The 14,301-nt window shown below is 39.9% G+C and overlaps 1 protein-coding gene across 3 annotated transcripts in view; it reads left to right on the top strand.

Annotated features, from left to right (window-relative positions):
- Positions 1-13,968, top strand: part of HS3ST5 (heparan sulfate-glucosamine 3-sulfotransferase 5) — a 137,587-nt gene extending 123,619 nt beyond the window's left edge. For all 3 annotated transcript variants that reach the window (XM_033143634.1, XM_033143635.1, XM_033143636.1), the window contains 2 exons: positions 9,699-9,837; positions 12,473-13,968. In XM_033143634.1, coding sequence (XP_032999525.1) covers positions 9,731-9,837; positions 12,473-13,403 — 1,038 coding nt within the window. In that variant the 5' untranslated portion in view covers positions 9,699-9,730 and the 3' untranslated portion in view covers positions 13,404-13,968. The remainder of the gene's footprint in view (positions 1-9,698; positions 9,838-12,472) is intronic.
- The last annotated feature ends 333 nt before the right edge of the window (positions 13,969-14,301 follow it).

Genomic DNA, 14,301 nt, shown 5'->3' with positions numbered 1-14,301 from the left:
TAGCAGGAACCTTAGAAGCTGCCTTAAATACAGTGAGCAAACAAACACCACTATTGCCTCATTACGTGAACCATCTTGAACACCACAACACACACGTAACTAGTTGTAAAGTAACATAACATGATATATAATGAAACTGTAGTTTTAATCATCATATCAAAAATCACAAAGCATAGTTCCTGATGGCAACATATCATATCTTCTTTATGTATTGATATCGTAAAGTCCAAGGATTGTCAAGTCCAAAGATTACAATGCACACTTCCTGTTGGCAATGCCATTTCATGCTGATATCTTCCTTCTGCATTGCCCTACGTCTTAAAAGTGTAACAAGTGGAACTACCTTCTGCATCGTCCTATGTCTGAAAGTATGACAAACGGAACTAAATACAGTTACAGGTAGGTAGCCGTGTTCGTCAGCCATAGTCAAAACAAAATAAAATAAAAAATTCCTTCCAGTAGCACCTTAGAAACCAACTAAGTTTGTTCTTGGTATGAGCTTTCGTGTGCATGCACACTTCTTTACACAAGTGTGCATGTACACGAAAGCTCATACCAAGAACAAACTTAGTTGGTCTCTAAGGTGCTACTGGAAGGAATTTTTTATTTTATTTGGAACTAAATGCAGTGAGAGCAGTGATCTATATAGCTCAGAACTGTCTACAGTGATTGACGGCAACTTTCTAGGATTTCAGACAGGGGTCTTTTGCAGTCCTACCTAGAAGTGATGGGGATTGAACCTGAGACCTTTTGCATGCAAAGCAGATGCTCTAGCACTGAGCTACATCCCTGCTCATACTCTGATTTGCTATAAGACAGCTTCCTTCATTTTGCTTAGTTGGATCCCAATGTATGTTTTGAGCTAATTGGTCCAGGGTCAACCACAGATCATGCTATTCATGGTCACTTCCAACATTTCCCACCCCAAACCATCTGTTTCTACTCTTGCAAATGACTTTAGATTGGGATGTGCCAGAGACAAGAAAAGGAACTAATGTCTCGCATCTGACATTTGTCGAGGAGTAAACAAATCAGTTCAGTTGTCAGATGCGAACTGGGTTGGATCTCTCTTGAAACAAATGTCAGCATCTTCATGTGCAAAATAAAAGCCTTTTTTGATCTCCAGAGGCCTTTTGGTAGCCAGCACTGACTTCAGTGTCAGTGACCAGGCAGAGCAAAGGGCAGAAGGATGAGACAAGCACAGCATGGGACTAACAGGAGAGGAAGTCAACCAGAAAAAAAACAGGATTTTCTCAGGCATATATTTTATTTATTGAGAGAGAACTAACTAGGTGGCTCTTTCACACTTCTCAAGGTGAAGTATATGAGAAGCAGGGCCATGCACATACTGCTGGGACACTCCTAATGGAACTGCATTGGAATTACTTTCAAGGAGATTGTCTTAAACTGTTTGATAGCTGAAACGACTCTGGAATTGGTAGAACAGCGTATAATTCACTGGGGCTCTAATGACAATTTTTTGATGTGGTGTTGGGGGGTGCAAAACCCTTTTATCCCCTTCTTTAGAAGAAAAGGCAGTATTTCTTATATAAACATATACTTACATTTTCCACTGAAATGGCAAGATTAAAAGAATAATTAGGATTCTGGGTCACAGTGGTATTCTGTTCACATCTCAGCCCTTAACAATCTGTTAAATGAGAGAGCTTAACAGAGGCAGGATTAACTGACTTTCTTTTAAGTTTGGTAATTGCAAATGCAAAATGAACATCATTCTGCCGACATGGTGCCAGAGGACAGCTCAAGCTGACGAAAGAGTGGTGAGCTATGATAAATAATGTATGCCCAATATCAAAAGCTGAATGAGATACAGAAATGGAGAACCCATTTCAAAATTTGGAATTTGCTCAAAGCATTTCCTGCAGTGATTCTCAAGAGGATGAGCACAGATCAGTAATAAGCTCTATAGCTGTGTATAATTTATAAACTTACACCCTTTTTATTCACAACAATTCTTATGTTGTGCTTAAAGAAGGAAACAAAGAGAGAAAACAGTAAGAGTCATTTGATAAATCTGAATGAGATGGTTTTCTTTTCACTTTGACTTTTGCACTATAGGGTGTCAGCCCATACATTCCAAATGTTAAACCCAACAAATGGACAGGAGAAAAGAACACTTCATTCTTATGTGATTGGTTTTTCTAGAGCTTTTTTTTGTTAAGAAGAGTGATCCTGTATATTTCTAACAAGTGATATTTAAGCGATTCCTGTACACTTTAAAAGGATTGTCTACTGCTACATTTGCATAGTAAGACTGTTCCATGATCATCCCATGACATCACAGCAGCTCAAGCTATGTTGGATGATGCAATAAACCATTTGATAAAATGAAGCCAGAGGGTTTTTTGCTAATAGATATTGCTAGGGAGCTGTCAGCTGTGGGCTGCACAACTCAGGTCTTACTGCTTCTTTCCAGTTCCTGTGATTTATTTGGCAAATTGGCAGAACCACTTTTTCTAGAAATCTTTGTATCTTGTGCTTCAATTTCACATCTTATCCCTATCTAGTCAACCACCTAAGGCTATCCGTCTCCCTAGAGGTACCTGTTTGAAGAGCCAACAGACTAAAACTGCCATCCAATAACATCACGGTTTGCAGCTCCAAGACAGAATACTAAGCATTTCTAATTATTCATAAGCATGAGGAATAGAGTCCTTGCAGTTGCTTGCTTGCAGTCCCTGCTGCTTACGAACCTGCCTCCTGCACTTTGTGACCCTCCTGCTCCTAAATGTGAACCTTTGGATCTCAGTTGGCATCTTCTACCCCCTTGCCTGTCATCCTGCTACCCTGATTGGCTCAGAGACTCTTAAGATTGGTGTAGAAGATCTTGACTTCCTCAAATAGCCACAGTATTAGCAGGCAGTTATTTCTGGAATACAGTAGTTTTAAGGACATTTTGAACAGTACAAAACTTCTTAATTCGTTTAAAATAGATGCTGTGGAGAGAGAAAATTGCACAATTAAATACCAGTATCTGAAAAAGGGAGTATAAGAGGCCCAACCACTCACCGAAGAGCCAGACCACAAAAGCAGGTGGGAAGTGGGAAGGTTGATGAAGAATGGTCCAGGAAATTTTCAGCACAGCAGCAGAGGTTTGTGGGGTGGATCAGGCAAAGCGACATTGCTGACCTGCCTTCCAAACCTCAAACATTGCTGTCAGTTCCTGAAAAGGAGAGTAGTGAGGTGCTGGGAGTTCAGCACCTGTGGTCAGCTCTGGTGGCAGGAGTGTCTGACTGGCTCTGCTGCCATGCTCCTTTCGCTCTCAGGAACAGACAGTAATGCTCAGTGTTCAGAATGCAGGTGAGCGATGTCCTCCCTGCCTGTGCCAACCTAGCAATACTAGTCTTTATTGCTCTACTGCTGCTCTGTTAATTCTCTTATTTCATGAGAACATTCCTTCTGAAAATAAGAGCTTAGATTTCTGCTACTAAACATCCCATATGATTGGAATTCTTATACAGATGGTAAGTACTCTTGTTTTGTCCCTTCTAGGACAATACAATGTGACCATTTGTGTGCTGACAAAGTAATACCAGGAGAATCCACATAGCTATTGCTGCAGTTGTAATGTAGCATTAAAACACATTTCCAGCATGAATGATTTTGGTGTTAGCTTCCTCCTCAGTGAATTCAACATATATTAACATTTCCAGGTCTTATTGAATTCCGCACGTCTGTTTCTTTAAAACACTACCAAGGAAAGCGAGACTGAAACGGCTCCCAGATTTTAATTAATCTGAAACAACCACGCTACCTGATTGTATGAGGCATATCACTGCCAAAGAAAGAAAAAGGTCTTGGGAGGACGGGGGAGGTGGCATATAAGGTACAATTGTTGCTGCATCAACTTTGGCATTCAACTTGGCCAAAATGCTATGCTGATCCTACCATATCTGCAACAACAACTCATTACCAAATGAGATGCAGTTACAAAAAGGAGAAAGGGTAAAGGAAATGTATTTTAATCAAGCTATACTACTCAGAATGCAAAAGAAGAAAATATAATGTTAACCATGCATACAAGTGACTCACATATTTAGTGCATCTCTCCAGGCTTCTGAATAGACTACTCACTGGCCTATCTGTAGTGAAGAAGTCCTTCCTATAGGCTAATAATAATAATAATAATAATAATAATAAATTTATTTATACCCCGCTCTCCCCGGCCAGAACCGGGCTCAGGGCAGCTAACACCAATAAAATTACAATAAAACGTAAAAGGAAAAGAAAGAAAAAACAGTTAATTAAAATACGGGTTAAAATACAATTTAAAATGCATCCTCATTTTAGTAGTAGCCCATAAATCAAAACCATAAGGGGAGGGAAACATAAGGGTAAGACTGAGTCCAAACCAAAGGCTTGGCGGAACAGCTCTGTCTTGCAGGCCCTATGGAAAGAGCATTCCACCAAGTGGGGGCCAGTACTGAAAAGACCCTGGCCCTAGTTGAGACCAATCTAACCAGCTTGCGGCTTGGGACCTCCAAAGTGTTGTTATTTGTGGACCTTAAGGTCCTCCACGGGGCATACCAGGAGAGGCGGTCCCATAGGTACGAAGGTCCTAGGCCGCATAGGGCTTTAAAGGTCAAAACCAGCACCTTAAACCTGGGAAGCTTTACACACACACCAACACAACCGCAAAAGTGATTCTTTTCAGTGGTTTCAGTTTAGCCCTGTAGTTTCAGTGGTTTCAGTTTAGCCCTGTAGGGGCGTAGCAAGGTAAATTGGTACCCAGGGGCAAAAAAAAAATTGTCACCCCCCCCCCCAGAGGCGTAGGAAGGTCAGGTGGTACCCGGTGTGGAAAATATATTGTCACCCCCCCCCCATTGATTTTCCCCCCCCTGCAAAAACGGTTTTATGTTATTGCATATTTTCTTACAAAGGAATAATAACAAGTAATAATAATAATAAACTTTTATTTATATCCCGCCCTCCCCGGCTGAAGTCAGGCTCAGGGTGACTAACATCAGATACATAACATTGGTATAAAATCAAATAATAATTAAATTCCCTCCTAAAAACATCTCAAAATCAAATTAAAGTCTAATTAGATGGCTTTCCACAGGGTTAGGGTTGGGAACAGTAAGTGCTCCACTGAACTGAAATTTCAGCCTTCATGACATAGGAAAACAGTCAAGTAAACAGCTATTTTGGTGGAGGAGGGTCAAGATATTAACCGATATGCATGAAATTTCATAATCCCTAGTATAGTAAGATAAGACCTTTGGAGCAGGCATTTAAAAAACAAAGTTTTGTATGAACCACCCTAGTAGGGCAATAATTGTTCCTTGATAATTTGTCACCGCCTCCATTATGGAACCTGGGCAGACCGCCCCCTACGCCCCCCCTTGCTACGCCCCTGCCTGTGAAATATTTATTGAGGATGTAAAGTCCATTGGTGTTACACTAGATACTTGATAGCCATCTTGTATAATTTAAGGTACAGGAACTTATGCAATTTCTTATTTCAGGTGGTGGTGTTTGTTTTTTTTTAGAAAAATACCATCTGCGACTGATAAATTATTATTTCACAGTTCATAATGCCTTTCCTCATTGTCTTGTTCTTACACAGCAGTTTGCAACATTTTTCAAATTTATCACCCTAATAAGAAAAGAGGAGCTCAGGTGTAGAAAATTTTCCAACCCCCTTGAAGATTGCAGATTACTCATACAGCTTCTCAGATGCCTACCTTGGCCAGACATCCCCCTCTTCATATTTTAATAGCCCCTCTAATTTATTATGATTCTTCCTTCTAATACACAGTGCATTGCTTGAATACTGACCAAGCTACTAAGAGTTAGGCAAAAACTTTGATACAAGGCAAATGATCGTATGTATCACACATTTTTCTATAACAAGCAACCACCCACAGAATCAAGGTATTATGTACATTCAAAACATTGCCTTGCTTGACATAGGGTCTTTCTTGAGTCAAAAATGATTTAAGCCTTTTACTTATAGACAGCTGGTTCTCAGGATGTTTGTTTTAAAATGTGGCACAATACAATATGACAAAAGAACATAAAACAAACTTCAACTGTTATAGCAGTTTAAGACTGAAAGATACATTTATTATTTTATATGTAACTTACTAGAATGTATTGATTTTTTTTACATTAACTCCCATTTTAAAAATACATAAGCATCTTTCACTCACTAGAATAGTTGGTAAGGACCAACATGCAAAATAAAAATAAGAGACAAAGTCAGTTGCGCCAGTAATTAGCTATTAGGGAGCAGGTGTTCAGAGTCTATGAATCTTCCTTTTGTCTTTTTGTCAATTATTTACAGTAATTGTTATTGTTAAATCAAGTTCTCAGAACTGGCTCATATCTTATAGCAAAACCATGTTTGCTGCAGAAAAAAAACAAACCTTTCCCATCATTGGGGCTCCACACAGGTGTCATAATTTGAGTTATGGGTTTGCATGTTAAGCAGTTACCTAATGGAATATTTCCATGCCAGTGTCTGCAGAACTAATAAGAAAATATTCTATGGGAAGTCCTCTATAAGATAAGCTGCATGGACCATGGGAGATCAGTTTCCAGCAACAACCATGCCACTTCCATAAGCTGGATTTCAGACTTTGTCCAAGTAAACTTACTTAAGTCAGGGGGTGGGGTGGGGGGTGTCATCCAAACCTTTCCAAGTTAAAGATGATCATGCAAACAATTTCACAAAATTGAAATTTGATTTCTTCTTATATCTGAGACAGGCACATTTAAAAGGATAATGCCTTATGGGATCAAATTGCACCATAAAAGAGGTTGGAATGGTAAGGAACTGTAAAAGAGCATCAGCCTTTTAAAGAAATTCTTACTGCCTTCCTAACCAGGCCTGCACAAATCCTTTGGATCAATTACTCCAATCCATGCATGTGTGAACATTTCTAATGTGAATTCACAAGGGCTGTTTGACAAAGAATTTAAAAAAAATACTGGAATGACTTCAGTGAAACCTTAAAGACAATTGAGTTGCAATTCATTTTTAAGCAGCTTGTTTGCAAGTGTTCTGTGTAAATCATTAAATTTGCTGCTAACAAGATGATGATTGTATCATTATGTGCAATTAAAACATAGGGGGAAGCTCAGTGAAAGATTGCTTATTTATCTGAGGGAAAGGTATCTGTTCCCCTCCTGTTACCTGAAAGACACTAAAGACTATGGGTTGAAGCCAGTGAATCATACTTGGAGCAGACCAATTTAAATCTATGGTCATTACTTAGATTCACTTATTCCAGTGAGTGTCCTCTGAGTAAGGCTTAGTTGGATATAACCTTGAAAATTCAGAGACAATAAATTGTCTTTTTGTGTATTTTTTGCTGTCATCTGTGGCTGCCTGAGTTCATGACAAAGTCTGCAGACATTAATGAGCATTGAAGTCCTCATATTTATACATGAAAAGAGACAGTTAAACAAGCTTCAACACAAAGAAGAACTGGATCTCAAGTTTGTTACAGGACCATCTTGTGCATGCCTACTCTGCAGTAACTCCTGTTAAGTTCAGCTAAATTTCTATAGGACTGCAGTCTTGAAAACTCAAATCAGAACCATCTCCTCCAAAATTGTAACTTTTGTGTTGATGTTCATATCAGTAGTATTAGATTAAAAGCTATAAAACTGTAAATATCCGCTGCTCTTAATACCATTGTAAGAACCATTTTTAAAATTAAAGAATTAAATTAAAATAATTAGGATTATAGAGGCACACACATTTCAAGTTGTCATGTGTTGTTGTTTTTTGTAATACTCTCAGTGCAAATCATAATTTTTGGCAATGGTATGTCTTCACTACTAAAAATCTCAAAGGAAAAAATTCACCTATTTCAGCAAAAAAAACAACACAAAAAAACATGCAAGGGATTTTTTAAAAAAAGACCGTAGGAAGAGAAATAAAAAAGAGAGTATGATCTTGTGGCTAATGCTTAAACTAGAATTCTTGAGAACCAAGTTCAAATCCTAGCTTTGTCTAAGGCATATTGTACAGCATTGTGAAAATCCCTTAAAATCCTTGTCTACTTAGTTGTTCAGGGGAAATGTGCCACTTTTTCTCCATGCATCTTTCAAGACAGGGCCTTAGATTTTATTGCAAAACAAAAGCAAACCCCACAGTGTTTTAGACCAAAATAAAACTTGGGCTGTGATCTGTCTCTTTAGATTAAAATATTCAAAACCATGGTTGCCTAGAGTTAGTTCACACGTTCATTAGAAACAAGAATTCAGCACTGTAAGTAACCCTGAATAACTGAAATAATACCCACTTAGGTTCTTCAAGAGGTTTGGTGGCCCGTGCTGAATAATTTTTCCATAGAACTATTTAGGCAATAGACTGCACACAGTGGAAGAACAATGTGATTTCTGCCTGTCCTATGCACTGGTCATGTGCTGTTCCCACCATAATTGTCTGCTTGATTGTAATGTTTACAAAAGATCTTTGCATATACTGTAGGCCTAAACCACACACTCATATCCCACATGCATTCCTGGTCAACTAACTGGTCAAAACACACCTATAAGCGAGCCCAGAAGCAATATAGGTATATGTGGTGGGAGGCATGAGAATGTATGATCTCACTCTCTTGCCAGATGTAGTCTTTACTCAAAGATTAGATCATCTGAAGAGCCAGCTATTTGACAGACTTTTCCGTTCCATTCCATGTCCCTTTTCTAAAACCAGCTCATGTTTTTTCTGAGTTTGCAGCTCTACCTTTTTGGGTTTTTCCATCTAGCGAAGGAGCAAACTAGATCTTATGATGGGAGAGCCTTTGTTTACATTTGGGTCACTGCTGAATTTAGCATTTAACCATGGGGTTGGGTGGGATAAAAAGTGCAGGATAAGTAGAGTCCTACACCATTTTCTCTCTCTCTCTCTCTCTCTCTCTCTCTCTCTCTCTCTCTCCACCCCATGCTTCCCCACCCTACAAACCCCCTCCTGTTTCTTCTAGCCTTCTCAGAGAATGTCCACTGGGGTTTTGAAATGGGAAATCTTAACTGAAAGTATAAGAGGCTCGGTACAAGTGGTTTCAGGGAAACAGGTGGTTCAGCAGCTTCTTCTGCCAATCCATGCTCTGTTACAAATCACACCGTATCATATTAGTTTGGCAGAACCCACATATTCACACAAACTTTGCCATTGTAACATCTGATTTATCCCCAAAGAAAATACATCCAGAGGCAGGGAAACAGGAGCATGAGAGTATGTAGCCAGGTTCCTTCATTTATATCTGATTTTTCTCCCAAGGAAGTGACTGTTGTAAACCTTGCTTACACACTTTCATGCCCACTCCCCTCCCTTTGGGCATGTGGATGTCAGAAAACTGCTAGTGAGTGAGTTTGCAAAAAGAATGTTCCATCCTTTTCAGACCTATCTGCATCCAACATTATTCAGGTGAAATTGACATGCTTACATTGCACCCACCTCTATCTCCATTCTGCTGAATGTTTAAGGACTCAAGACCCAAGAACCCCCTGAATTTGGTAGTGCTGGAATTTAGAAGCACTGCCCAAACTGTCACTACATAAACACGTTGTCTGCTTTTCTTGTGAGTGAGAGTGGGAGGGAGAGAAAGATGCAAGTGTGGGTTAATCACTTGTAGGAATTGATTGACTGCCTGTTAATAAACATTAGCTTGTATATTGCCACTTGCTCATGAGTGGTTTATGTATTTTGCTCCCTGCAGACAGAAGAAGTCCTGAAGATTGATGGAGGGCCATGCTATTCAAACAGCAGGCGTTGCTGAGACAGAAGCTCCTTGTGCTAGGCAGCCTTGCTATTGGAAGTCTCCTATATCTAGTTGCCAGAGTTGGGAGCTTGGATAGGTAAGTCATTAAATTAGCACATGTGGGTGACATTCATAATCCTAAATGGCTTTAGCTGAGGTTTTCCCCCACAACTTCCTCTTAGACTTTGGAAAGAATTGAATAGGTTTCCAGCTCTTTGTCTTACTACTAAGATCTAGAAATACAATCTGCTGCAGTATTGATTTTCATTGTTATTTCCTTTCTTTTTAAGGGTGGAGGAGGGTGTGGGTAAACTTAAAAGTTTCAGCTTGCCTAAGCCAATGCATCCTGCCTTTCCATTTGTATTCCATTCGCATTGGCAGTTGTTTTCAGAAGGAAACTAAAGCAGCAAACAGTAAAAATGTCATTACAGCAGTTCATTTTTGTCTGTGTGTGCATCTGCGGATTGACCTCGAGTCTCGACAAACAGTTATGATGTATTTATGCATCTTCCTTTCTGAAATTTATGAGTGGGCAATTAATGTGCTACTGTGGTAGTTAAAATTATGCATGAGCCTGCAGAGTTAGCTTGTCAAGCCTGGAATCCTATCGCACTTGAAAGATTGCTGCAGGGATGAGGGATTTTCACTATGTTAATTAGCTGTGTGTGTGTGTTGAAGCTGGATACACTGGGTAAAGAGGATCTGCCTGAGAATGATTTCCTCAAGCAACAGGACAGATGTACAAAACTGAGCTTGAGAGAACAAATGCAGACCTAAATACCACCAAAAAAGACCCACCTTCTGATAAATCCTATGCATCGTTTCACCCAGAAAGCAACAAATTTTTCATATTCTGCCACTTGTCACAATTTAGTTCTCCAGTTTCTTTTTTGAAAATAAAGTCCTGCATATACTGAGAAAGGAAGGATCATATATGCCTAGGCTGGCATTATTCCACCATCCACTAGCAAAACTTCACACATTAACGATATGCATAATGGCCATGGCCAATTATGCAGTTTCATGTATGGGATGAAAATTCCTTCTTGACTCCTACAGAAATTTGTCCTGTGCCCTGAGGCATGAAATTTAATTAACCTTATCACCAATCTAAGCTTGCACAGCTACAAATGTTATTAATGGTCATAAAATTATCCAGACACAGTACTTGACTCCTTGAACTCATGCAGCAGTGAATGCTACAGGATCCATATATAATTATTGCTAATGGCACGAAGGGTTTATTCCAATATCTCCTGTTTTTACCAAGCTGTGCAGGGCTTTTATTCACTAGTGAATCCTGTTCTGTTGCTGCAGAAGTCTGAGTGTCTCAATAGGCTCCTTGATCTGCAGTCATGTCATTCTAAGTGTAAGAAAAACTAACACCTTGGGATTCACTCATGGTTGCTGCTTTTCTTTCCTCCTCCTGGAGCTATTAAAAGTGATAGCTGCTGTGATGTCAGAACCTGGGAGTAGACAACAGAGAAGCTGGAGGAAGCAGTTGTGCTAGAGAGTCAGAGGAAAAGGACACACAAATACATGCCAAAGCCAGTTGCTGCTCAGGCAAAGCCTTAGCCCAAACAGGAAGTCTTTTATACCCCTTCCTGTCTAGGAGGTACAGAAGCTGATAGTACTGCTCATTGCTCAGGGAGCTGCTCTAAATCACAGTCCTGTCGCTCACCATATGGGTCAACTGGCTTCAGACATGCAATGATCACTTGGCATCCATTTTATGTGCAGGCTGCAGTTGTGTCTGATGAAAATACTGCCCACTTACACCAAAGTTTCCATTCACGTATTTCATGCAAGGAATGGCTATCCTATCTGAAATGGTTGCTCTAGATACCTCTTTTGGTTCACAACGACACAAGCAGGTGCTCAAAATTATTTAGCATTGATTTCCTTAGAAGTTAATTTCAAAAAACCATTTCCGTTTTTGAGGGGGGAGGGGTTATTCTAAGAACAAAAATTCCAGTAGGAGCATTTAAATCCCAGGCAATATGCAGAGGTAGGGAAGATAATCACCAACGCTGCCTTGTTCAATCAGAAATGGCTTCCATTTATGTAGCAAGGTACTTGGATTCCAGTGTAGGGTTAAAACTGTGCATGTGGGTGTACACAACAAGCATATGGTTTAATGTGTATCATGAAGGCACAAGCTCCTGATTGAGGATGTTACCAGATTATGGCAAACAGACCATGCAGATGTCAAGATTGACAACAAGAATTTTCAATGTATCATATTTTCCACAGAAGAGTTAAATCCAGATTAAAGGAGAGAGAAAATATGGGCTAGCATTTTGATGGCATTGAAGTTGTGGGGACAGTGTAAAAAGCTTGCATGCATCAATCCCACAATACACAACCATTTGGAAACATCCACACATCAAAGCAGTGGCAACTACATGCTTCATCGGAAACACAGTGTGTATCAGTGTGACACTTCCTGGAGTGGATGAGGCAATGGCATGGTGAACTGTTTTCTGTGATATCTGTTCTATTGCCATCTAGTTTACTGTCAATTCAGCTCTTACCATGTTAACAATTGTCTACATCTTGGCAAGTTAATAGGGCTGTTGCAAATCATCTCAGTTGCATAAATGATGTCTCTTGTTACCTTTATGCTGCAATCCAATATCCACTCACCTTAGAGAATGCATCATTAACTTCTGAGCAGTTGTGCAAGATTTCACCATTAATAACTCCTATTTCGCCTCTTTTTTGAATTGCAGACTGCAGCCCATATGCCCTATCGATGGTCGATTTGGACTCCATGGCCAAGATGAAATTCCACTCCGAGCTCTACAATTTAAGCGTGGGTTGTTACATGAGTTCCGGAAGGGCAATGCTAGCAAGGAGCAAATTCGACTTCACAGTTTGGTCCAACAGATTCCCAAGGCCATAATAATTGGGGTGAGGAAGGGTGGAACTCGGGCACTGCTGGAAATGTTGAACCTCCACCCAGCAGTGGTCAAAGCTTCTCAAGAAATCCACTTCTTTGATAACGATGAGAACTACGCCAAGGGCATCGAGTGGTACAGGAAAAAAATGCCATTTTCTTATCCTCATCAGATAACCATTGAGAAAAGTCCAGCATACTTTATCACAGAGGAGGTACCTGAAAGGATTTATAAAATGAACTCCTCCATCAAATTGCTGATCATTGTCAGGGAACCCACAACAAGAGCTATTTCTGATTACACTCAGGTGCTGGAGGGAAAAGAAAGGAAAAACAAAACCTACTACAAATTTGAAAAGCTGGCCATTGATCCTAATACCTGTGAGGTGAACACTAAATACAAGGCAGTAAGAACGAGCATCTACACCAAACATTTGGAGAGGTGGTTAAAATACTTTCCCATAGAGCAGTTTCATATTGTCGATGGCGATCGTCTCATTACAGAACCACTGCCAGAACTCCAGCTGGTAGAGAAGTTCTTAAATCTTCCTCCAAGGATAAGTCAATATAATTTATATTTCAATGCCACCAGAGGGTTTTATTGCTTGCGGTTTAACATTGTCTTTAACAAGTGCCTGGCGGGAAGCAAAGGACGCATCCATCCGGAGGTGGACTCCTCTGTCATTACCAAATTGCGCAAGTTCTTTCACCCTTTTAATCAGAAATTTTACCAGATCACAGGGAGGACATTTAACTGGCCCTAAAGTAAATTTCATACAACACTGTGTGTTGCACCTGGAGATATGCCACCGTGTCTCTATTAGAGTAAAAAATATGCACTTTTCGTATACACAGCTATCAAAGTAACCCTTTTTCATGCATACTTGTATATATGCAGTGTGTGACCAAATATAAGGTGGGATCAATTTTTCTACAGAGCAGTGAATAACATAAAATTTACTCTCTGCGTAATTGCATCGTTTTATGCTATACAATTAAATGAGAAGGTGTCATTTAAAGAAATTAACTCAGCTACTCAGTTCAAAGGGTCAGTACTCTATTTGCTCCGTAAAATTTAATACCAAACATATCTAGAGAGAAGGCAGAATATTATGGTAGAATTCATTGCAAGAATTGCATTGAAAGGTCTAAGATGGGCTATTATGGATACATATTGCTAAAAGAATATTGACCCTTTAAAGGTGTAAATCTATGCTTCAGGCTTATATTGGTTTAACAGTCACTCTTTCAAAGTAACTATACTTCTTTGACCAGGGGCAGGGGATCTGTAATACAGAATTCTCACCTGACTACTATTTCCAGGATTTTTTTTTTTTTTTATTGGGGGGGGGCGGAACCATACTAATTAAACTGGCAAAAAAACCAATACAAGTTTGCAGTGTAAATATATCCCTTGTAATGCTGAGTTCTGGGGACCCAGGTGGCGCTGTGGGTTAAACCACAGAGTCTAGGGCTTGCCGATCAGAAGGTTGGCAGTTCGAATCCCTGCTACGGGGTGAGCTCCCGTTGCTCGGTCCCAGCTCCTGCCCACCTAGCAGTTCGAAAGCACGTCAAAGTGCAAGTAGATAAATAGGGACCGCTCCGGCGGGAAGGTAAACGGTGTTTCCGTGCGCTGCTCTGGTTCGCCAGAAGCGGCTTTGT

This window comes from Lacerta agilis, chromosome 3 (genome assembly GCF_009819535.1).
Source record: "Lacerta agilis isolate rLacAgi1 chromosome 3, rLacAgi1.pri, whole genome shotgun sequence".
NCBI lineage: Eukaryota > Metazoa > Chordata > Lepidosauria > Squamata > Lacertidae > Lacerta > Lacerta agilis.
This window is presented reverse-complemented; position numbering and strand designations above follow the sequence as displayed.